General features: G+C 55.2%; 2 protein-coding genes across 2 annotated transcripts; both read right to left on the reverse strand.

The window, feature by feature from the left end:
- Nucleotides 1–403: 403 nt before the first annotated feature.
- TRAPPC5 (trafficking protein particle complex subunit 5) lies at nt 404–2457 on the reverse strand. The gene is made up of 2 exons (XM_024551241.2): nt 2390–2457; nt 404–1014 (listed from the first exon to the last, which is right to left on the reverse strand). The coding sequence occupies exon 2, from the start codon at nt 999–1001 to the stop codon at nt 435–437; it is 567 nt and encodes a 188-aa protein (XP_024407009.1). The 5' UTR covers nt 1002–1014; nt 2390–2457; the 3' UTR covers nt 404–434.
- A 450-nt stretch (nt 2458–2907) lies between these two features.
- On the reverse strand, nt 2908–5709 carry MCEMP1 (mast cell expressed membrane protein 1). The gene is made up of 7 exons (XM_024551213.3): nt 5581–5709; nt 5161–5250; nt 4490–4612; nt 4249–4299; nt 4035–4160; nt 3731–3796; nt 2908–3632 (listed from the first exon to the last, which is right to left on the reverse strand). The coding sequence occupies exons 1-7, from the start codon at nt 5672–5674 to the stop codon at nt 3610–3612; spliced, it is 573 nt and encodes a 190-aa protein (XP_024406981.3). The 5' UTR covers nt 5675–5709; the 3' UTR covers nt 2908–3609.
- Nucleotides 5710–21616: the final 15907 nt, after the last annotated feature.

Consider the following 21616-nt stretch of genomic DNA (forward strand, 5'->3'; position numbering starts at 1 on the left):
CCTGTTTTCTAGGGACACAGCCACACACAGTCCTTGACCTACTGCTGGACACGAACTATTCACTACCTAGACCTTTGCAGAAAAGGCGTGCTAGCCCCTGGTCTACAGGAGTCTCTTAGCCTGGTCCTTCCCCGTCCCCCTCCATCCTACAGGCAGCCTCCAATGCGATTCCAGAAACCGCCAGCATCTCCCAATTCCAGCAGCCCCTTCTGCCTGGTCTCTCTCGCAACTGCCCCTGGGCTCCCCGACCCCAACCTGAAAGCCCAACCTGGGTCTAACTCGGCCCTCCCCATGGTACAAACAGCCTGGACCTCGGCCTCCCTCACCAGCTGGGGCAGGGACCCGGGACCTGTTGTGTGGGTCTCGGAGGCCCCCATACAAGACACAAGACACACTCAGGAAGGGCGCTTTCTCATCCTTTATCTCTGATGGGGTCAGCGGCCCTCAAGGGCCCGATCTCGGCTGATGACGGCCTCCTCGAACTTGATCATGAGCGTGGTGCCCTTGTGCCAGTGTGCTGTGACCTTGGCGGGGAAGCCGCTGTGCGTGAGCACCGCCTCCACGATGCCCGCGGTAAAGCTAGCACAGTTGAGCGTGCTGTTTTCCTTGGGCACCGAGATGTAGGTGTTGATGAGCGGTTCCCGCTCAATGATGTAGAAGGTGCGGGCATCATCGTTGGCCTGCTCCAGCTTGTCGGCCTCCTTGCCGAAAAGTGCCTTCCACACCGCGCCCTTGACGAACAGCAGGGCGCCCAGCACCTTGGTCTCGCGCCGGGCACCCTTTTCGCGAGCCACCAGCGCATCTAGAACGCGAGCACCCACCTGGCGGCCCAGCGCGGCCAGGCGCGCCTGCAGCTCGGCCACAGAGAAGACGCGGCTCTGGCAGTGCTGCACCAGTTCCGAGAAGAGCAGCGCGAAGGCACTCAGGCTCACTTCGGTGCGTGGCCGTGCCAGTGCACGCTCCAGCAGTGCCGACTTCCCGCGCGTAAAGCGCGCCTCCATACCGCCGCCCTGCCTGCGGGGAGACCAGGCAACACCAGTGTTAGGGGACAATGAAAGAACCCTGGGACCCTCAGCCCACCCCATCTGCTCTATCGCTGACTTCCCACGTGGCAAGAGATGAGTGGAAGGAAAAGAGGCATTCACCTATGTATAAATCTCGCCTCCATTACGCCTAGCCAGCGAAGGACAAATGGAGTAAAGAGAGGCTTAGGGGTAAGGTGGGAGGAGAGAGGAGTGGGACCACAAGGGGGCGCGAGAAACCCCAACCCCAAGATGATTCCTCTGTCATGAAAAGCACCTGTGGCAGCAACTAGGAAACTAGTGCAGGGAGGGGGGGGGACGTCAAACTTAGGGTCGGCAGGGGACAAGGAAGGATGGTGACCGTGAGAGGACTCCGGCCTGTGCGCCTGCTCTGACTTCCTGCGAGTGAAGCTAATGTCCCTGCTGCCCCCCCACCCCACCCCCGGAGAAACTAGAGACACTAAAGGTGGGATTAGAGGGTGAGTGTTGAGACCAACGGCCAGGACTGGGGAACGGACGAGATACACAGGGCAAACCAGGAAGGGACATTGGGAACCCTTCCAACCCCGTGCGGGGCAGCGCCAACTTGTCATGCACAAAGCGCGCCTCCTTGGGGACAAGGATGGGCCTGCATTTGTAAGAAAGATTGGGCGGGGATAGAAGGCGTTGGGAACCCCCTACCCCGGTGCTTTCCAGAAAGGTGGCTGGACAGACAAGAGGGAAGGGGCTGACCGTGAGACCTAGGGTTAAAGGGAACCAGCAGGGGACGCTGTGATGCTCTATCCCAGCACGGAAGAGGACGGTAGGAAAAAAACCCAAGTGGGAGGCTAAGACCTCCACACTGTGGCCCTGCGGTGACAGTGGCAGTGAATGGGGGGAATCCCGAGGGCACTGAGACACCCTCTCTTCCCCTCCACCCTCACCACTCAGGTGTGAAGCCACCGCCCGCGGTGGGGTCCGGAGGAGAAGATGAGAACCCATCCCCCCACCAGACAGGACGGGGCCAGAAGCCAGAGAGGTCTGCGCCGGGGATGGGAAGACCGGTGGAGCACCAGAGGATCCAGGACGGGCCCGCCCGGGTGTGCAGCCGCCTACATGGGAAGGGCTCAGCGCGCGAGTCGCGGGGCGTTGTGCTGAGACCCCTCTATTGGGCTGCGATAGGGAGTTGTGAGCCGAGCCGCGGAAAGGCCGAGGCCCCAAGACCCCGAGCGCAGAGCGGGCAGAGAGACGGAGGAGGAGAGACGCCCTCCTTGCGGTGCCCCTGGGCGAGCCAGAGCGGCCGGTCCGCGGGTCGCGGAGGCCGCGACCCTGGCCTAGGACCCCCAGGCCCGCGGGAAGGGGTCGGGAGCGGACGGGCAAGGTCTCACCGGGAACTGCGGCCCTCAGCTTCGCCGAGCTGCTTTACGACGCCGCCGTAAGAGGCCCTACGTGCGCAGGCGCTGCGGAGGGCAGCCTTGGGGGCGGGGCCCGCGCGCCGGGATTCCGAGACCCGCCGCTCGGGGGCGCGCATGCCCGGGAGCGCGACCCGGGGCTGCGGTCCCCGCGGCCGGGGCCCTCGCTCGGGACAGTAGCGTGGATGGTCACATGCTCGGGGCACGAGTTTGACGATGGGCACGAATCTCTGTCTCAGGGCCACAGGCGCGCACGTATCTATCTCAGGCCACCGACCCTTATGGCCACAAGCTCAAAGGCACAGGGACTCAGTTACTCCCTGGGACCCACTCAGGACATGGTTCTCACACACCCTCGTGTCCCCGGCGTTCCTGGTGTATCATTCACCTGTTCACTGTGTGGCTTTCCCCACCCCCCAAGTCCAACACCTGCACCCCCCCCCCCAAAGGCCCCCAGTTGCTGCAGTAATCGGTCTGAAAGCCACATGGTTTCCCCTTGGCTTTTATCTTCGTGAATCACAAAAGGCGAGTGCAGAATCAAACAGGCACACGTGTGTACACGCTCTGAACACCTCTGGTGGCATAATCGGGCACACTCACACTGACACAATTGTTCACGTGGGCACAGGGAGTGACAGGACGCACACACAACACCCCCAGTCACAATGGTACATGCCCACCGTGTGCTCCACATGCCTCCGCCATAACAGGCTTACACACACACCACATGGCAGGACCTTCGTGCACATTCACACCGACAATGAATCACACCGACGGTGGAATGTGCATGGGTAACATGCGTCCCACCACCACGCTCACTCACACACCACCTCTGTGGACCCTGCTGCCACAGCCCCCTCCCCTCCTGCGACATGCGTGACAAAACATGCTGCAGCACACACCTGTGTCACATGGACAGTGACACACGTGTGTGCACACCGCACAGTCTGTGACTCCTGCACTCAACCTGCACCCAGTACACCTTCCTGTGGGACACACTGAAATACCCGCCCTCCATGAAGTGTTTACCCCCCCCATGCACACACAGGCTACTCCACAGCACGCATTCACCACCACGCAGTTTCCCACATGTGGGCACGATGCACAGGCTCGGGCCCGCTGGGGCCCCCATGTTTCATCTTTGCTGGGAGGTGCCACCCTGTCCTCCAGGCTGCAGCCAGGGCTCCAGCGTCTTCTCATTTACTGGGAGGTGTGGACTCTGGAGGAGGGCAGCAGAGATCCGAGATCAGGCAGGTCCTCCCCGGGAGAGACGCTAGGGCCAAATCCAGGGCTTCACTTCCCCTGGCCCCAACTTACGTTGATTTGACATTTTCGGCAGCATCTTTAAGATTTCCTGTAATTGAGTCTTGATTTGGTTTATGCCTGGGTTTGGGGTGGGTGGGGAGAGAGGAGAAAACTGAGGTGGAGCCTCAGACAAGGCCCCCACCTTTATTGGAAGGCCCCTTCTTGCCCAAACCCCCAGGCTGGGGTGCTGCAGACCCCAGCACTTGGGGTTCCCAGCAGCATTTAAATACCCCCCAAGTCACGGGAAGGTAACATCCATCACCCCTCCAAACTCTGCACCCTGGGAGGGTGGGACCTCTGCGGTCCCCAAACACACCGTCGGGCAGCGTCTTCAGTTTCTTGGTCCCATCCTTGATGGGGTCCAGTTGCTCAGCGAGTCTCTGAGAGATGTGGCTCCAGCTCTGCTTCCGCTCTTCCTGGCACTCACGCACTGAGATGGAGACTGAAGGCGTGCGTGGGGATGTCTGTGTCACCGCCGCTCTCCTGCCCCCACCCGGACCCCTCGGGTCTCCCCCAGGTCCTCCCCTCACCATTCCACAGCTCCCTTTTCAAGACCAGCAGCTCCTGGGACATCTCAGAACCTGTTCAGGATGGGGGCACAGGACAACCCTTGAAGTGTCCCAGTTCTGCAGCCCTGGCAGCAGGGGTGGGGGAAGGGAGAGGAACTAGGGGGAAGGGGAACTGTGGGAACACTGGGCCTCCCCTGATCCTGGGACCCCTCCATACTGCCCCAGACCCCTCCCCCACCCCCACAGCCCAATGCCCACTCACTGTTCACCAGGACCCAGCACAACATGATGATGGAAATCAGGGCGAGAAGAATGTACAGGCTCGTGACGGCTGTGTACAAGCAGTGCGGGGCCTGGGCAGAGTCCCGGGATGGCCTGGCCCAGGCTGGGGCGGGGACAGAGGCAGGGCCGGTGACCTCCAGGGCTTGGACTCTCAGTACCGACTCCAGCCCTGTTGATGGCTCTGCCACCTGCACTCACTCTTCCCGGTACCATTAGTAGCTGTGACCATCAGCCACTGCACCACCAGCACCTGTTTCTGACAGTCACCGTCACGCCCTTCCAGTATTCCCATCACCAACGATCTCCAGTGTCAGCAGCAGCTGTCAGCAGCAGCCACCAACATCGATGCACATTGTTGCTGCCATTGTCCCCGTCAGCATCTCTGGTCACCCTCATCAGCTCTGTCTAGTGATTCCTTCTCGATCCACTACATTGTCACCTACTCACCATTGTCAACATCCAAACCTCCACCAACAATTCCACCTACACAATCACCGCTACCATCATCATCGCTGCCTACAAAGCTACCCCCTCCACACAGAAGCCTTGGCACCACCTCACCCCACCCACACTGCTGGCCCCCACCTCCACATGCTGCCTGCCGTCCCTGCCATGCCCCCAGCTGCTTGGGGCTGGTAGGTGGCTGCTTACCCTTACTCTTGGGTGGTGAACAGCTGCCCTTTGGCTGGTTCTGATTTCTGAAGGTCAAGGTGATATTCTCATAGTCGGGGTCATCTGCACCTGTGCGTGGGTCAGTAGAGAGGGTTCGTAAACCTGCTTGGAGCTCTGGCGTGGGGGTACGGGTGGGCATGGGGGGGGGCACAGAAATCCTGGCTTGCCGGACCCCTGCACACAACACACTTCTGCGGATGAAAGTTAATGACTGGGCCCCAAGGTCTGCTCCTTGGTTAAGAGAAGAGGGTGTGTGAGTGTGTGTGGGGGACACACACACACACACACACACCTTTGGGGGAAGGGAAGAAGCCCTCTGGCCCCCACTCTCAGCCACTCCCCTCTCCCATTCCAACCCTTCCCTCTTGATGCCCCGCACCCTGTACCAAGGTTCCTAACCTTTCATGTTGGCTGAGGTCTCCCTGGGCTTGTTTTTGGAGTCTGCTGCCTGCCTCCTGGCCTCTGGGTTCATGCAGGTTTTCTTAGCAGCCATTGTCCCCAGTCCTCCCGTCTGACCACACACATCCCCACCCCCGGAAGGAGTCACAGCAGATGATGAAATCTCTGGGTTGGGGTGTGAGGGAGGAAGGAGAGGCCAGCCTCCTTTTTCAGGGACCCAGACCCCTCTCACCCTAGGGCAGCATCCTCACACCCCCCGTCAAAAGGGGTCTGAGGAACCCAGAGGTCGCAGGGAGGACCGAGAAGAGAAGCCCGTAGACCTAGAGACAGAACAGAATGGTCAGGAGCCTGTGACAGAAGTGTTAGCTAATGCTACAGGCACTATTTTGAAGTATATAAATGTAGCAAATCACCGTGCTGTAACCTTAAGTTCATATGTTGTATGTCAATTATATCCAGTGAAGATCGTTTGTTTTAGTGACAGGAACTTCACAGGAAGCCGTGTGCACGTGTGCGCGCGTGTCTGCCGGGGTGAACCTCCTCCTCCTGTCTCTCCAGAGAGACGCTGCGGCCCCTCGGAGCCCCACCTCCGGGGTCAGGCTGCCAGCCTCAGAGGCAGGGCTCCCGGGCCCCTCAACCTTCCTTCCTCCTGCTGCAGTCCCACCCTGCACTCCACTCCGAGAAACTCTACTTCTTCAAGGCCCCGTGGAGGGAAGGCACGAGTGTGCCACCGCGGTGCTAACCACTGGAACCCCACACCCGCCTCTGGAACCCAGGCCAGACCTGCGCCTGGACCTTCGCTGGAGCTACTGTTTCCTCAGCCCAAAGACCCCAGGGGAAGAGACACTCAGAAGCAGACTCACTCCCGCGCGCACATCTGCTCACCTGCCCATACTCACGGCGCACACTTGCACACACAGACTCCCGAATACCCTCGGTTACACTTCTGCTCAGGGATACGCGTAGCACACCCACTCACACGCTCCCCCACGTGCTAGCCCAGAGCAGTACGCCCATCCGCGTTCACGCACCTGCTCTCTGTGTAGGGGTCGGAAAGCCCTCCCCTCCTTGCGGCTCTCTGACCTTGAACCCTGGGGATGAGAATAAAACAATGCAAACGGGAATTTTCTCTGTAAGTCTAGAGAAATTTCTCTGTGTAAGACCAGGGTTTTCTCTGTCAGTCTAAGTGCCTTCCAAGGGAAATATAATACAAACCACATGTCTAATTAAACATTTTCTAACAGTCACGTTAAAAAGATAGAGAGAGGCAGGCTGAATTGATTTTAATAACATTTCATTTAACATAATATACCCAAAATGTCACGACGTCAGCGTGCGGGTGACATTTTTACATCATTGATATATTTTACTTTTGGGGAGGTGTTGAGTCTTCAAAACCAAACGAGCATTGACCCTTCGGGGCATTTCGCTTTGGGGGGGCAGTGTTCTAAGTGCCTGGCGGCTGCTGCCTTGGGCAGCCCCGCTCTCTAGGGTCAGTCTTCTCCCTTCGGGAAAATCAGTAAGACTTTCTGACAATGTGCAGTAAGCGTTATGTTCTAGGTTTAAAATCTGTGATTGAATTCAAGAGAGCGTCGGGATCCTCCGCTCAGACCTGGTGAGCTTCTGCTGACTTGGTCTGCCCCGGAGGGCAGCCGCCAGCAGCTCAGCTGCAGGCAGCTCCAGATGAGGGGGTGCAGAGGGAGGGCTGGCTGTGCTGCGATGGACAGGTGCGGGGGGTGGGACCACAGACTTGCACCTTTCCCCAGCTCAGGTGGGGCTAAGACTGGGCTCCAGTCCTCCGAGGTTGAGAAAAAGGCAGTGGTGACGGTGGCGACCCACAAGCCACTATGTTAATGGCCTGGGAGGCTCCTAACCAGTCCTGTCCATAGGATAACAGTTTTCTTTTCTGTCTTTTTTTTTTTTTTTTAAGAAGGAAAATGTGTCTTAATCAGGGATTGGCTTAAGGTGGGCACATGACCCAGGCCCAGCCAATTATAAGTATAAGATTTGGCACAGGGGTGGGCAAATGAGTTTCAACCAGTGAAGCTTAGGCCTGTGACTTTTGTTGGGTCAACAGAGAAAAAAAGGTGTTCTCTCTTTTTCCCCCTCCACTGGCCCTGCCGCATGGGGAGAATGTGAGCCTGCAGCTGTGACGGGAGAGGCTGCTGGAGAGGGAAGCCCACCCCGCAAAAGCATACCCAGAGGGAGCTGAATCCTGGAGACCTCATCTGAGACTCAGGGTTCAACCACACCTCAATCTGCTGTTCTAGCCCTGGGCCTCTTGGTGACATAATCCAGAAACTTCCTTTCACTTTTGTTCAAGCTAGCTTGAGGTAGGTGTTTGGAACTTACACCTGGAAGAATCTCGGCTGCCACGGGGGCCAAGCAGTCGGTGAATGAGGAAATAGAGGCTCCAGGATGGGGCTTGCCTGTTTAAGGTCAAGTCTGCTCTCTGGGAGAAGAGGATGACTGTGTTGGACCTGAGGACAGTTGGGTGGGGCTTGGAGACAGAGAGAGACACATTAGGACCTCCGTACAAGGGAGTGCCCCACACACAAATCAGTGAGGGAGCGGGCACCCGGGTGGTCTTCTCTGGTCCCGGGCACACTTGAGACCCAGGGGCCTCTCTCCAGTCCCAGGGCCACACTGGAGTTAGAAGGAAGGGCCTGGGAGGAGTGTCCCCAGCCCAGGCTCTGAGTGTGCCTCCCGGCCCCAGGCATGTTTGTGACGTCGGCCCGTGGCCCCAGGGTCAGACAGGGCGCTGAGCTGCCACAGGGGAGGGCGGCGGTGGAGGGAGAGTCTAAGGCGTCCTGAAACCCAGGACCCCACCCAGTCCTGCAGCATGCTGCTGGGGACTGTGACTTTTGGGGTCCCTTCCAAGACTGGGCACCAAGGGTTCTGAAGTCTGCATCTCTCAGGGACTGCATTTTAAGACCCCCCCCCCCCAGCTTGGGATTCCTGGGAAACTGGCCCCTGAATCTCCTGGAGTTGTGCCCCCAGGGAGGCTGAAGTTTGCCTTTTAGGGCATGGGCTGCAGACTGGGACAAGTGTCATCCTGGCTGGGGTGACGACTTGCTGTTGGAACCAGGGGGGGTCTGTCCAGGGTCTGTGTGTCTATGTGTCCCTATGTCCCCAGCCCTGCAGGCGTGTGTCTGTGGGCACAGTGTCTCTGCTTGACGGTGGTAACCAGGCTGTGAATGGGGGGCCATAAAAAATGGAATTCATTCATAAAACATTGTGTATTTATTCTTACATGGTTAAACTTCTGTCACCTTCAAAGTCCTCTCCATTGGATGCAGTACACCTACCGAGATGTTTTTTTTCCTCTGCTCAAAACGGTTTTTGATCTGCAGATTTTGATGCCTTTTAGTGCTTCTGCTGGGTTGTTTTGTTTGTTTGTTTCACCTCTTCCACATCAGGAAAATGTTTCCGTTTGAGAATTTTTTTCATCCAGGGAAACAAAAGACAAATGGCTTGGGGAGAGACGGGGCGAATAGGGAGGGTGGGGCACCGGGGTTGCGCTGTTTTTAGTCAAGAACTGCTGAACACTCAGCACGATGTGGCAGGTGCGCTCGTAAGTCACCCATCATGAAATGGGCGAATACATTGAAAAAGTCTTCAAAAAAGTTCACTGAAGCCAGACGCAGCCTCTCACAACAACGCCAGCTGGTACACGGATACGAAGCTGACGGGTTCCTAGAACACTCACCCTGCGGGGGAAACCTGGACCGCAAGGGGCCCGCCCTCCAGAAGATAACGCTGGGCTTTGCAGGGGAAGGGGCCCCCCTGTGTGTACATAGTGTGTGTGGGTGGTGTACTCACTTGTGTATGTGGCTATTTATTCAACATACATTTCTTGAGTGCCTACTATGTGCCACGGTCTCCTTTAAGCACCAGGAACCCCCAAAGGGCAAACAAGCCCCCTGCCCTGGGTGGTCTCCGAACATTCAGGAGGACTACGGGCTGTACGCTGGAAGCTGCACCTGTGGGGGTGAACACTGACCTGGGTGCGTGGCCTCAGGCAGCGTTCTCAGCAGGCCCTTTGAAGACTCCTTTCCGGCCATGACCCTGGCTTCGCCTGCCCTGGTGGTTCCTTCCACAGGCACTTGGGGGTCTGGGCTGAGAGGTGGTCCAGGGGTCCACACTGACCCGGGTGCCACGGGGGGACCTGGAGTGTCTGTGCAGTGGAGACGGGGACCTCTGTCTCCTCCAGACCCAGAGGAAGCCGCACTGCGGGGTGTGAGGGAGGATGACCCAGCAACTTCTTGGGAAGCCCAAGGCCAAGGGTGACCGTCCAGGTGGCCTCAGAGGTAACACTCAGGTCCTGTCCTGAAGGAGGCCCTGACCCTCGGGTATCTGAGTCGTGACAGGCACTTGAGGCCCCATTCTCGGAGCTAAAGGTGGGGTCCAACATGGGAGGAGGGGGGATGGGGCAGAAGAAAATATCAGTTGTGACCCCCACCCCACCCTACCCCCAGCTCACGCCTCCCTCCAGAGTCTGAGTGCCCCTCTTTTGGGGAACACAGGTTCAGTCGCCCCTGCGTGGCACAAAACTCATCACAGCGCCCGGGCCCTCTTCTTCACCTCCTCGGGGCTTTCTTCCAGTCCCGCTCCTCCGAGGCCTGGACACGCCCCCCAGGCACCTGGTGTGCAGGAGGGGGCCGCACAGGACAGCAGCGCGCTCTTGTCCAGTCCATGCCTGCACACCGGCAGTGAGAAGGTGGTCTCCGCACGGCTGTCCACAAGCCATACATGGAATCACACGTGCAGCCGGTGGCCTCGGGCCCTGGCTGAGGCAGCTTGGACCCCAAGCCCGAGGCTTCTGGGAGGCGGAGGTCTAGCAGGCTGGACGCTCCCACACCAGGGAATGGGAGCCAGATGTGTGGGTTGTGGGGAGGCTGGGGGCCAAGACACCAGTGTCCTAAGGAAATGGGGGTCCCACCAATGGGGTGGGGAGAAGGCTGGGGATGTGGGCGGGGACCCTGGGCAAGAAGAGGCAGAGACACCATGGTCTTAGAGAAATAAAGGCGGGACAGGGGGAAGGGGTGACACGCACGGCACTGGGAACAGAACTGAGCTCATGAAGAACAGACTCCTGCACCCACCTGCTGGGCAGGTAGCCAGGTCCCCCCAGGAGGTGACACTCTTGCAGTCCAGATCAGTGTTTCTTTTTTTTAATTTTTTGTTGCTGTTGTCCAGTTACAGTCACCTCCATTTGCCCCCGGGATCAGTGTTTCTTATTGCCTCAGGAACTGCAGGAGGAAGAAAGAGTGGCGGGTGAGACCCAGCTTCCCCTCCCCCATGTGCCAGGCCCTGGGGACTTGGAGACACGCGTGGGACCAAACACACTCCTGGCAGAAAGCCCAGGTGGTCCAGGCCCTGGTGGAGAGGCCAGGTGATGGGGAACTCACGTGGAGTCCTCCCTGAGGTGGGAATTTTTGAGGAAGGAGGTTTGAGCTGAGGTGAAAGGTGGAGCTGGCCAGGGTGGGGCTTCAGTTGGGCTTAGTGTTGTGGTTTGCTTAAAGGCTGGGTTTAGTTGGGGTTGGGGTTGAGGTTTGAACTTTAGATTTCGTTTGGTTTAGGCTCAAGGTTGAGGTTTATGTGGGATTGGGGTTAGGGTCGGGCTGGGTTAGGGTTGAGCTTTAGTTTTGGGTTGGAGCTGGGGCTGGCTTGATCTTCACTCCAGGTCCAGAATCAGAGGGTCTTCTGAGGCCCCTGCTGGGATTGGATGTCAAAGGCCTTACTTAGGGCTGCTAACGTCCTGGATCTTCTCATTAACTCAGAGTGACTTGTCCCATGCCAGCAGCCCAGGGTGAGGAGGAGGGGGAGGGGGAGAGCCTTCAGCCTGCAGGGGCTGGATGAGGGAACCAAGCGACCCACAGCTGGATCAGCCCCTGCCCATCCGGGGGAGGGCCAGGCCCATAGGCATGTGGGACCTGGACCCCTGGGCCCCTGCGGGGGACATGGCTGCTTTGCTCCCAGGTTCCACACACACACACACACACACACACACACACACACACACACACACACAGGCACTCTGGGCAGCAGCAGGAGCAGCAGCTGTCTCTTAGACCTTTTGACAGACTGAGCAGGCCATCTTGGACAGGCATTTCATGCTGCTGTACGGCCTCCAGGTATGGGACTTCCTCTCTTGGGTAATACCTCCCTTGGTGCCCCAGCGCTCCCAGCCCACATCCTGGGCCAAGAGGAAGCCCCTGGAGCAGACTGCAGAGGCCCAGGGTGGAAGCTCTGCCCGCTCCTTGCCACGGCCTCCCCTTCAAGAACTCTCCCTTCCCACATCTGGTTGGGACTTGTCCAGCATGTAGTCAGTGTCCGGGGTCACTAACTACAGAAGCCAAAGTCTGAGGGGCGGGTAGAGAAACTGGTGAGCTTGCCGGGACAGGGTTGCAAACGTGACCACAGCGACACGCTGGGTGAGCGCGGCACACGATGTCCACACCCAACGGTCTCTCAGCCGCAGAAAGGACGAATAGACGCCCGTTTCGTTCCTCAGTGGAACCATCTGCAACGCCGTCTGGTTTTACATGACCCACAAGCTAAGGAAGGTGTTTACTTCTCTGGTTTGTTTCCAATTAAATGGACCTCTTAAATTGTGGCAAAAGACACATCCTGGCCCGGTGTCTCAGCTGGTTGGAGCGCCGTCCCATGCACCAAAAAGTTGTGGGTTCAATTTCCAGTTGGGGTGCATCCGGTAGGCAACTGATTGATGTTTCTCTCTCTCCCTCTCCCTCTCTCTCACTCTCTCCCCCTTCCTCTCTCTCTCAAACCAATAAACATATCCCCAGGTGAGGAATAAAAAAATTGTGGTAAAAGACACATAACATTGACCATTTTAACCATTTTTATGTGTCCAGCAATGGCAGTAAGTGCATTTACAATGCTGTGCAATCATCGCCCCTCTTTATTTCTAGAATTTTCTCATTTTCCCAAAATGGAACTGTTCCCATTACACAGTAATTCCGCATCCCCACCCGGGCCCCTGCCACCTACCATTCTGCTTTCTGTCTCTATGACTTTGCACATTCATACCTCAAATAGGTGAAATCATACAATATTTGTCCTTTTGCATCTGGCTTATTTCACTCAGCCTAATGTTTTTAAGATTCATCCATGGTGTAGCAGGCACCAGGACCTCATTTCCATCTTGTCACATTTTGGTTAACCACTCACGTGCTGATGGGCGGTCTGCTTGTGTCCACCTCTCAGCTACTGTGAATGATGCAGCTATGAACATCAGTGTACAAATATCTTTCCGAGTCCCTGCTTTTCATTCTCTTGGGTGTGTACCCAGGAGTGGAATTGTTGGATTCCACGCAACTTTGTTGAACTTTTTCAGGAACTGCCGAACAGTTTTTACACTTTGACGTTGTTGAAAAGATACTTAATATTTAGTGGTAGATGAAAAGTACATGACATTCACATCCCAGTCTTCATACATAACGCTTTTGGAGGACACAGCCATGCCCAGTTTTTAATATATCCTCTGTGGCCGCTTCAGCATGTCTGTGGCAGAGTTGAGGAGTCACATACGGCCACAGAGCCAAACACATTTAGTCTCTGCTCCTTTTCCTAAAGACACGTGTGCCACACCCTGGTCAACAGCAGCAAGTGAGAGCACAGTGCAGGGGCTGCAGCGCTGGGCGCCACCCGGGCGCTCTCCCCGACACGAGGGAGGGCGGACAGCCCAGACGCCTCACAAATCCATGTATAATACATGGGCTCACTTTTCTGTGTGTGGAACCAGAAACGCCGGCATTCGTGCTGCCAGACCCAGTACGCAGAATCTTTATAGGCGCTTTATTCAGATGTCCCGCCATCTGAGAAGATGGGGGTCTGTACCCTCACAGACCGCCTTCCCTTTGCTTTCAGGCCAGCCTTTTTATAAGGGGGAAAAAGTGTAGGTGAGGGATTTGGGACTCAGGAAAGAGGTGAATCAGATAAAAGCTGGCAGCCTGCTCTTTCCCTGACAGGCTTTCATCCGGTCACTGGTCATTTTCTTTATCTGTGTCCTGTGTCCTGGGTGGTGGACTGTCTCTCCCTGGAACACAGCAGCTGGGATACCACCTTGATTGCTTCCGGTCTCTTGTGGAGCACAAAGGTCAATCACTTGTGGTCTCCTGGAGTGTGTGTGTGTGGGGGGGGCGACCGTACCTGCAGTTCCTGAAACAATACCTTTTCACATGCGTGAACTACTAGGCTTATTAAATTTAGCCTAGACGAAAACTTCCCCACTCTGGAATCCCCCATCAGTGGTGGTCCGTGCCCATGGGCAGCCTGGAAAGGAAGTACACAGGCTCAGAGAATAAGCACAGCAAACACCAGAGGAGATTTTACAGTTGCTAGAGGCAGTGGGTCTCCCGGACCAGGTTGCCGCAACCACCGCGCAGGACGGTGGCGGGCTGGCTCCCAAACCGAGCCGGGGAAACCACACTGAGGCACCCGAGGGCCACTGCTCCCGGGGGCCTCGATTCCCCACCTGGACTCATCAAGAACTCAAACCCCGTTACTCAGAGTGAGATGAGAGACACCTGTGAGTGGGGCTCTCTGAACACTGACCCCAGTTCTATGTGCAGAACCCACACCCGGTATGGTCTTGCCCCCAAGGCTCTGGTGTACCCCGCCCACCCTCAAACACCTACGTGGTGGGGCCCATTATGAAAAGGATTTTTTTCCTTGCTTTAAGGGACCGCATTAGACACATTTGAAGGACCCTCATTTACAAAGGACCGTTCAGAAGATTGTCCAAGCCTGTCGGACATGTGCCAATAAACGGCCTAGGAAAGAACTTGCTTCAACAGGAAAGGGAGTGCGATACACCCGTTTGTGGACTGGCAAGCTGACTTTACACAGATGCCTCAAACCAGAGAGAACTTCACGTTTTCCTAGTCGTATTACTTTTTGTAGGCACTTTTCTGGGTGGGTAGAGGCATAACCCCACTAGAACTGAGAAGGCAACTGAGGTAGCAAAACTCCTACTCAGCCCTGGCTGGTGTGGCTCAGTGAATTGAGCGCGGGCTTGTAAACCAAGTGGTTGCTAGTTCGATTCCCAGTCAGGGCACATATCTGGGTTGCATGCCAGGTCCCCAGCTTGGGGCATGTGAGGGGCACCCACATATTGATGTTTCTCTCCCTCTCTTTCTCCTTCCCTTCCCCTCTCTCTAAAAATTAAATAAATAAAATCTTTAAAGAAACCCAAAAAACAAAAACTTCTACTCAAAAAAAAGTAACCCCTAGGTTTGGACTTCCTCACAGCATTCAAGCAACAGCGGACCATCACTCATGTCAGAAATCTCCCAGAAGACCGGACGGGCACCAGAGAATCCACGGAGACGGCCTGCACCTGGGAGACCTCCATCTACCGGGAAGACTTAGAAAATTAACCACACAATAAAGAAGACCCTGGCAAAATATGCCAGGGAACATACTGGAAATGGGACCAGGTGCTTCCTGTTGCCTTGCTCTGGATTCAGGCAGCACCCTGAAGTGAGCTTTAATCAAGCCCTTCTGAAACAGTTTACAGGAGGCCCACTCAAGTTTCTGTTTTAGGGACACACCCTTTATATTTAGAACATGACTCAAAAAGCAAACAGTGTGTATGACATCTAGGGCAAATACTGACAATTTTGCACAAGTGTGTTCATCTACCCCATCCGATGAGCCCTTATACCTGTTCCCGCTGGGAGACCAAGACTTAGGAAAGAGCTGGAAGACTCAAGGTCCTGACCCGCAGTTAGCCAAGCGACGGTCTGGTCCCTGTGGCATCCTGCTGACAACGCACTCTTCCCCAAAGTTCTGGGAACCAAGCCTTGGCTCCAGCACACTCGGATAAAGCGGCACCACCTGAAGAAGACCTGGACCCTGCCGCTGCTATTGTTACTGCAAGGGAAAGCTGCACCCGCATTCCCGAAAGTGATTTAAAGTTCCTCTTTCAAAGAGACAGAGCCTCCCAAAGCTAAGTGACAACGTCATTTTTCACTATTATTTTTGACAATTGCTGCACTTTATGCCCCCGCTTGGGCTGACAATGCCTTTGTCTGCATCTCCTAGGCAGAGGAGCTTCCTCAGCAAACTTACCCTGCTCTTGGGTGGCCACCCAAAGCCCTGCTCAGGGTTCCATCACGGGGATCCTTAGTCTCTCCAGTTTCCGATGCACTACAATGCCCCTGCACTACCAGGCGTACCCCCGCTAAACACTCAACTGTGTGTCTGCACAGTAGGTCTCACTTTGAAAGCCCATCTGCAGCACCGCCTCTTGAAGTATGAAGCAGTCCAGGAGCACCATCCACTGGACCCCACAGGGGGCCCCTCCAAAGGCAGCAATCCTTCTCCCTCACGAGAAGGCTTCCCTCCATTCTTGAGCCCTTTCTTCCTTTAATAGACAGCCAGAACCTCTGGACCTGAGGACAGGCAAGACTACTTCCCCTTGACAGCAGGAAGAAACTGGAGAAGATTAGACCTCCGTCCCTTTACCCTCACAAGATTACAAGAGTCCAGAGTCTTGAAGGGGGGAATTGTTACTGCAGGCAGCGGCTGGTGGGAGCACAGGCCTGGCTGGCCACTTCAGGGGCAGGCCACACGGGGGCTGTGCAGAGGACGTGGGTGTGCCTGGGTGCAGGGGTGCCCTACAGACTCCAACCAGCTACCCCGGCTGCAGGAGCATCGCATCCTATGTCAGGAGGCAAGCTGAGGGCTGCAGCATCTCCAGGCTCCTTGACAGCAGGTCCTGACAGCCCACCTCCCACTACTGTGGACAGTCAGGGAGCACCAGGGAGTCTCCCCCATTGGCCAAGGTGGTGCAGGTGGAGGTTCTTACACCAAGAAAGCCAGAAGCTAGAAAGATGAATGGATAGGGCCCAAGGGTGCCAAAAGCTAGCAAGAAAACTGAATGGAAGAAAAAGCTATTCCCTTTTTGTTGCTATAAGAATCACAGGCTTACGCAGGAAGGGGTGACGGTCTTTGAGACGGGAGTCCACCGTCCTCCCAGATCATGGCAACCGAACAACCTCTTTCCCTTTGCACCAGCACCTGCCTCATGAGTTTAGCTCTCGCAGGGGCAGGCAGCTATACCTGCATGTTCAGTTACAAAATGGGGAGCATCACTAGTGATGACCTCACAAGGTGAGAATTAAGTGAGTACTTTGTTCCCAATTATGGTTGACATTCAATGTTACCCTATATTGGCTTCAGGTGTGCACACAGTGGTCACTTGCATACTTTACAGAGTGGTCCCCCAGTCAGTCTGGGCCCCACCTGACCTATGATGCTGCAGAGGTGAGTCCCTAGTGGGAACTCAAGCCCTGAGCCAAGAGTGTCCTCGGCGTCATGCAAGAAAGAATTCAAGGATGAGCCTTGGAGTGAAGTGAAAAGCTGGTTTTACCGAGCAGAGAGGAAAAGCAAGAAAAGCCGCTCCACAGCCAGCAGCAGACTCTCCCCAGAGAAGGAAGAGACCTCTACTGTCTGCAGAGGTGGGGCTTCTATCTGTCCATGGTTTCTATGCAAAAATTACAGTGTGGGGAACAGAGAGTGGGGGAAAAACGTTGGGATTCACTTTAATCTCCACAAGATATATTCCGTGGTCTGTTTTTCCTTGGTGGTATGAATGCACGTCTATGGCCTGGGCAAGCTATTGATAGTAACCTCGTCCACGACTGACTGACCAGCATTCGGCTCTGACAGCACTCAGCAGGCTCCGAGTCCAAAACGGCTCCAGCTTGGTCTGCTGGTTTGGTTCCGTGCCCCCCTCCCCATGCTACACAGTTATCACATACACTGACGCATCCCCTGGGCTGTGCTTTACATCCCTGTTGCTGTCCTGTGCCTGCCCGTCTGTGCCGCCAACCCCCTCACCTTTTCCACCCAGGCCCCCAGCCCCTGCCTCTAGCGGCCATCAGTTCATTCTCTGTAATTGAGCCTGTTTCTTCATTTTGTCCTTCAGATTCCGCATGCACGTGAAATTACGTGACATTTGTTTTTGTCTGACTATTTCACTCAGCGTAACACCCTCTAGGTCCATCCATGTTGTCACAGATGGTAAGACTGCATTCTTTTTAATGGCCAATATCCCGGTTTGGTCGACATAGATGACACATGGCCTTGTGTAGGTTGAAGGAGGACAATGTGATGCTGTGACCCACGCACAAATTGCGGAAGGACCACCACGTGAGGTCAGAGAGACCTCCATCACCTCCCAGAGCTGCCCGTTCCTTTCCACGATGAGAGCGTCAAGATTCTGCTCTCCCAGTGGCTTCTGGAACGTTCACCATGACCCTGTGCTGTGCGCCCCGCCTTGCTCACCTGGGAACTCGGAGGTGTTTCCCCGCTACCTGTGGGGTGTGCCTCAGCAAGGCTGGAGGGCGGAGGTGGGCTCCCCACAGCAGGTGTTTCTCTGTGTTATTTCATCGAGCTGGTGCTTCATGGGGGTCTGGGCAGACTGTACAGGGGGGGACCTGCACGGAGTAAATGCTTCAGAAAAGTCACCATTTTTAATCTTCATTTTCCCAAATCTCCTCCCCGCCACCAACAGGGGTCGACACTATCAGTGGTCTCAGAAGGGAGCTGTGGTCACCCAAGCTGAAGGGGCCCCGAGCCAGGACGTCCCCTTCCTGCCCTGTGCCCCCAACACCCAGCCTTGGGGAACCCATCTCTGCCCCACTGGAGTGGAACCTTCCCACTTCCTTGCCCCAGATGCCTTTTCGCAATGCCCTTGGCAGGAGCCGTTGGTTAACTTGTGTTTTAAGGTTTTGAGCAACTTTACAAAAAAAAGAAAAAAGAAAAAAGGAAGCTTGCCCTGCTTCCTGGATGTCTGGGTTCCCCTGGCACGCCCCCTGGCACGCGGGCCTCCTCCACCCGCTTCACTTTTCTCGCTTCCAGAGCTTTCCTTGGCTCATTAAGTCACAGTCACTTCCTCTTCCTGTCCCAGGACCAGGAAGCCCCTTCCCCTGCAGACCTCGGCAGATCTTACTCTGCTCCCTTCTGCCCCTCTTTCCCCCCAGGTCCCTCCCGGCGTCCCCATCCCACCACCTGGCCCAGCGGGCAGCTCCATTGCACCCAGGACCCTCATATTTTTCAAGTGAGCAAGTTCAAGGTCACAGACTTTTCCTTCCTGTTGCTTGGACAAGATCTTATTCTAAAGGAAGCCCCTGAATAGCACAGGTGGCAAACTCCTGCCCTGGAATGTGTTCCCAACCTCTAGAATGTGGGTGCTCACTTCACCCAACATGCCCCACAGACTGCCCACAGCACAGATGTCAGCCTGGGTGACCTTTCTCCTCACTCGTGGGAACCACGGTCCAGCTCAGGGCTGTCCCCATTACAGTGCAAGTAATCACAACAGTATTATGTCAAGATCATAATAACATATTATGAGCTCCTGAAACTCCAATTCAAAAGAGCCTATGCCCCACTATGTTCACAGCAGCACAATTTACAATAGCCAAGTGCTGGAAACAGCCTAAGTGCCCATCAGTAAATGAGCGGATCAAAAAACTGTGGTCCATTTACACATGGAATACTATTCGAAAGAAAGAAAGAAGGAGCTCCTACCGTCTGCAACAGCGTGGATGGAACTGGGGAGCATTATACTAAATGAAATAAGCCAGGCGGTGAAAGACAAATACCATATGATCTCACCTTTAAGTGGAACCTAATCAACAATACAAACAAATGAGCAAAATAGAACCAGAGGCAGGGAAATAAGGGACAGACTGACAGCGACCAGAGGGGAGAAGAGGTGGATAAAGGTAGAAAGAAGGGGAAGGGACTAGTCAAGGAACATGTATGAATGACCCACAGACATGGACAACTGTGTGGGGATGGACTGTGGGAGTGGGGGGGGCTGGGTGGAGAAGGGCAAAGGGGGGAAGATTGGGACAACTGTAATAGAACAACAATAAAATATTTAATACAAAATAAAGTAATGTATTATTATAATCTATATTATTATTATTATTATTGCAGCTAGCGGTTCCTGGGTGCTTCCTATGTGCTGGTAATGTGACCACTGGAGACACTGAGGCCTGTCCCCACCCCAGGCCTCCCCAGTGAGCTCGTGTCCACTTGCTTCCTGGGGATCTTGAAGTAAGAAAACGTATCAGGTTGTTACTTTCCATGCAAACCCACTAGGTGCTGAGGGGCAGTTCTTTCAAGAAGGTCCTCAGTTAATCCCAGCAGAAGGAATGTAAGGTTAGAATCATCTTCCAGAGGTAATGGGTCTGCCCTGGCCAGGCAGCTCAGTTGATTAGAGAGCTGTCCCGACACACCAAGGCTGTGGGTTCAATCCCCACTCCGGGCACATACTGGAATTAACCAATGAATTCATAAATAAGTGGAACAACGTATCAACATCTCTCTCTCCAGAAAAATCAATTGATAAAAAATATTTTAAAAAGATAATGGACCCAAGCAGCGAGGTCTGCTAGCTGCACCATTATGTGGAGGGTGGTGGGTCCTACCCCCTCCATTGGCTGGGATAGAGTTCTTAGAAACCAGTCAAATCCAGATGGGGACCATTCCCCAGGATTGGCAGAGAACCCCATTCCCCAGGATTGGCAGAGAACCCCCAAGAAAACACAGGCAGCCGAGATCAATGCCCCTGAGGAGGTAAAGCAGAGGCCTCTCAGAAGTGGCGACATGGGAGTTAGATGGGAAGGAGGGGGTGCAGAAATGTGGGGGAAGCCCTGCAGGCAAGGCAGGAGCAGGGCTCTGGGGGGGAGGAGCCCAGTGCTGCTAGAGCAGCTGTGGGGAATGGGCCTCCCAGGGCGCAGACAGTGGGATGTTGGATTTCTTTCTCATAGGAGGGTTTTGAGGACTCTGGGCCGAGCGTGTGGAGGGCTTGGCGTGATGCTGGGACGCTATCGGAGCCTGATACTGCTGGCCGCTGTGGTCCACAGGGGCCATGAATATTTGTAGAATCAAAATATCTTTAGTAAGACCTAACCTTTTTTCTGAAAGATTTTATTTATTTATTTTTAGAGAGAGGGGAAGGGAGGGAGACAGGGAGATAAACACCCCTGTGTGGTTGCCTCCTGAGCACCCCCTACCGGGGACCTGGGGGTCCACAACCCAGGCATATGCCCTGGCTGGGAATCAAACTGGCAACCCTTTGGTTCACAGGCCAGCTCTCAATCCACTGAGCCCCACCAGCCCGGGGAAGACCTCGCCTTTTTTTTTTTTTTTTTTTAATTGATTTTAGAGAGGAAGGGAGAAAGGTACATTTGTTGTGTACCCTGAGGAGGATGGAACCCACAATCTTGGCCTATGGGAGGGTGCCCTAACCAGCTGAGCTCCTGAACCTTCTTACCTGACCTTTCTAATTTGCAGTCCCCGGAGCTCCAGGCACAAATGCAAAGGGACAAAGAAACCGGGAAGTTGAGCCACAGGGCCCCCTGGTGCTCACTGAGCCTGCCTACACAGGCAGGCCCTACGGGAAAACAGCCCCTTCCCAGGAAGGCGAGTTTACAGGTTTAACTTTAACAACCTCTCCCCAGAGCCCTCACTGCTATGGCTCAGCGGATAGAGAGCTTAGTGGACTGAGTGTTACCCTGTGAACCAAAAGGTCACGGGTTCACTTCCCAAGCTGGGCACATTCTTGGGTTGCAGGCCAGGTCCCCACTAGGGGCTGTGTGAGAGGCAACCGCACATTAACTTTTCCCCCCTCTTTCTTCCTCCCTTCCCCTCTCTAAAATTAAATAAAATCTTTAAAAAACAAAACTGTCTCCCCCACAATCTCTCGTTAAATCGCCTCCCTGACAGACCCTCACAGGGAGCTACGTGCACAGGGCTCTGCACTGACCCACTGAGTAACCACTCCCCACACCCCTCTCTGCCCCGGTCTGGCGGGAGTCTCAGGTAAATCCTAGACTTGCCGAGTCAGTTTTGTGTCTCTCCGAGGCCCACTCGCACACTGTGTGTGCAGTTATTCTAGGAAGGGTGCCCTTAGAGTTCCCTGAATTCTCAAAATAGTTGACCTGAAAATCAGAGCCCAGTCTTCAGCGGGCGGGGAAGGCGGGTCCTG

The sequence above is a fragment of the Desmodus rotundus genome, chromosome 10 (genome assembly GCF_022682495.2).
Source record: "Desmodus rotundus isolate HL8 chromosome 10, HLdesRot8A.1, whole genome shotgun sequence".
In the NCBI taxonomy this organism is placed as follows: Eukaryota; Metazoa; Chordata; class Mammalia; order Chiroptera; family Phyllostomidae; genus Desmodus; species Desmodus rotundus.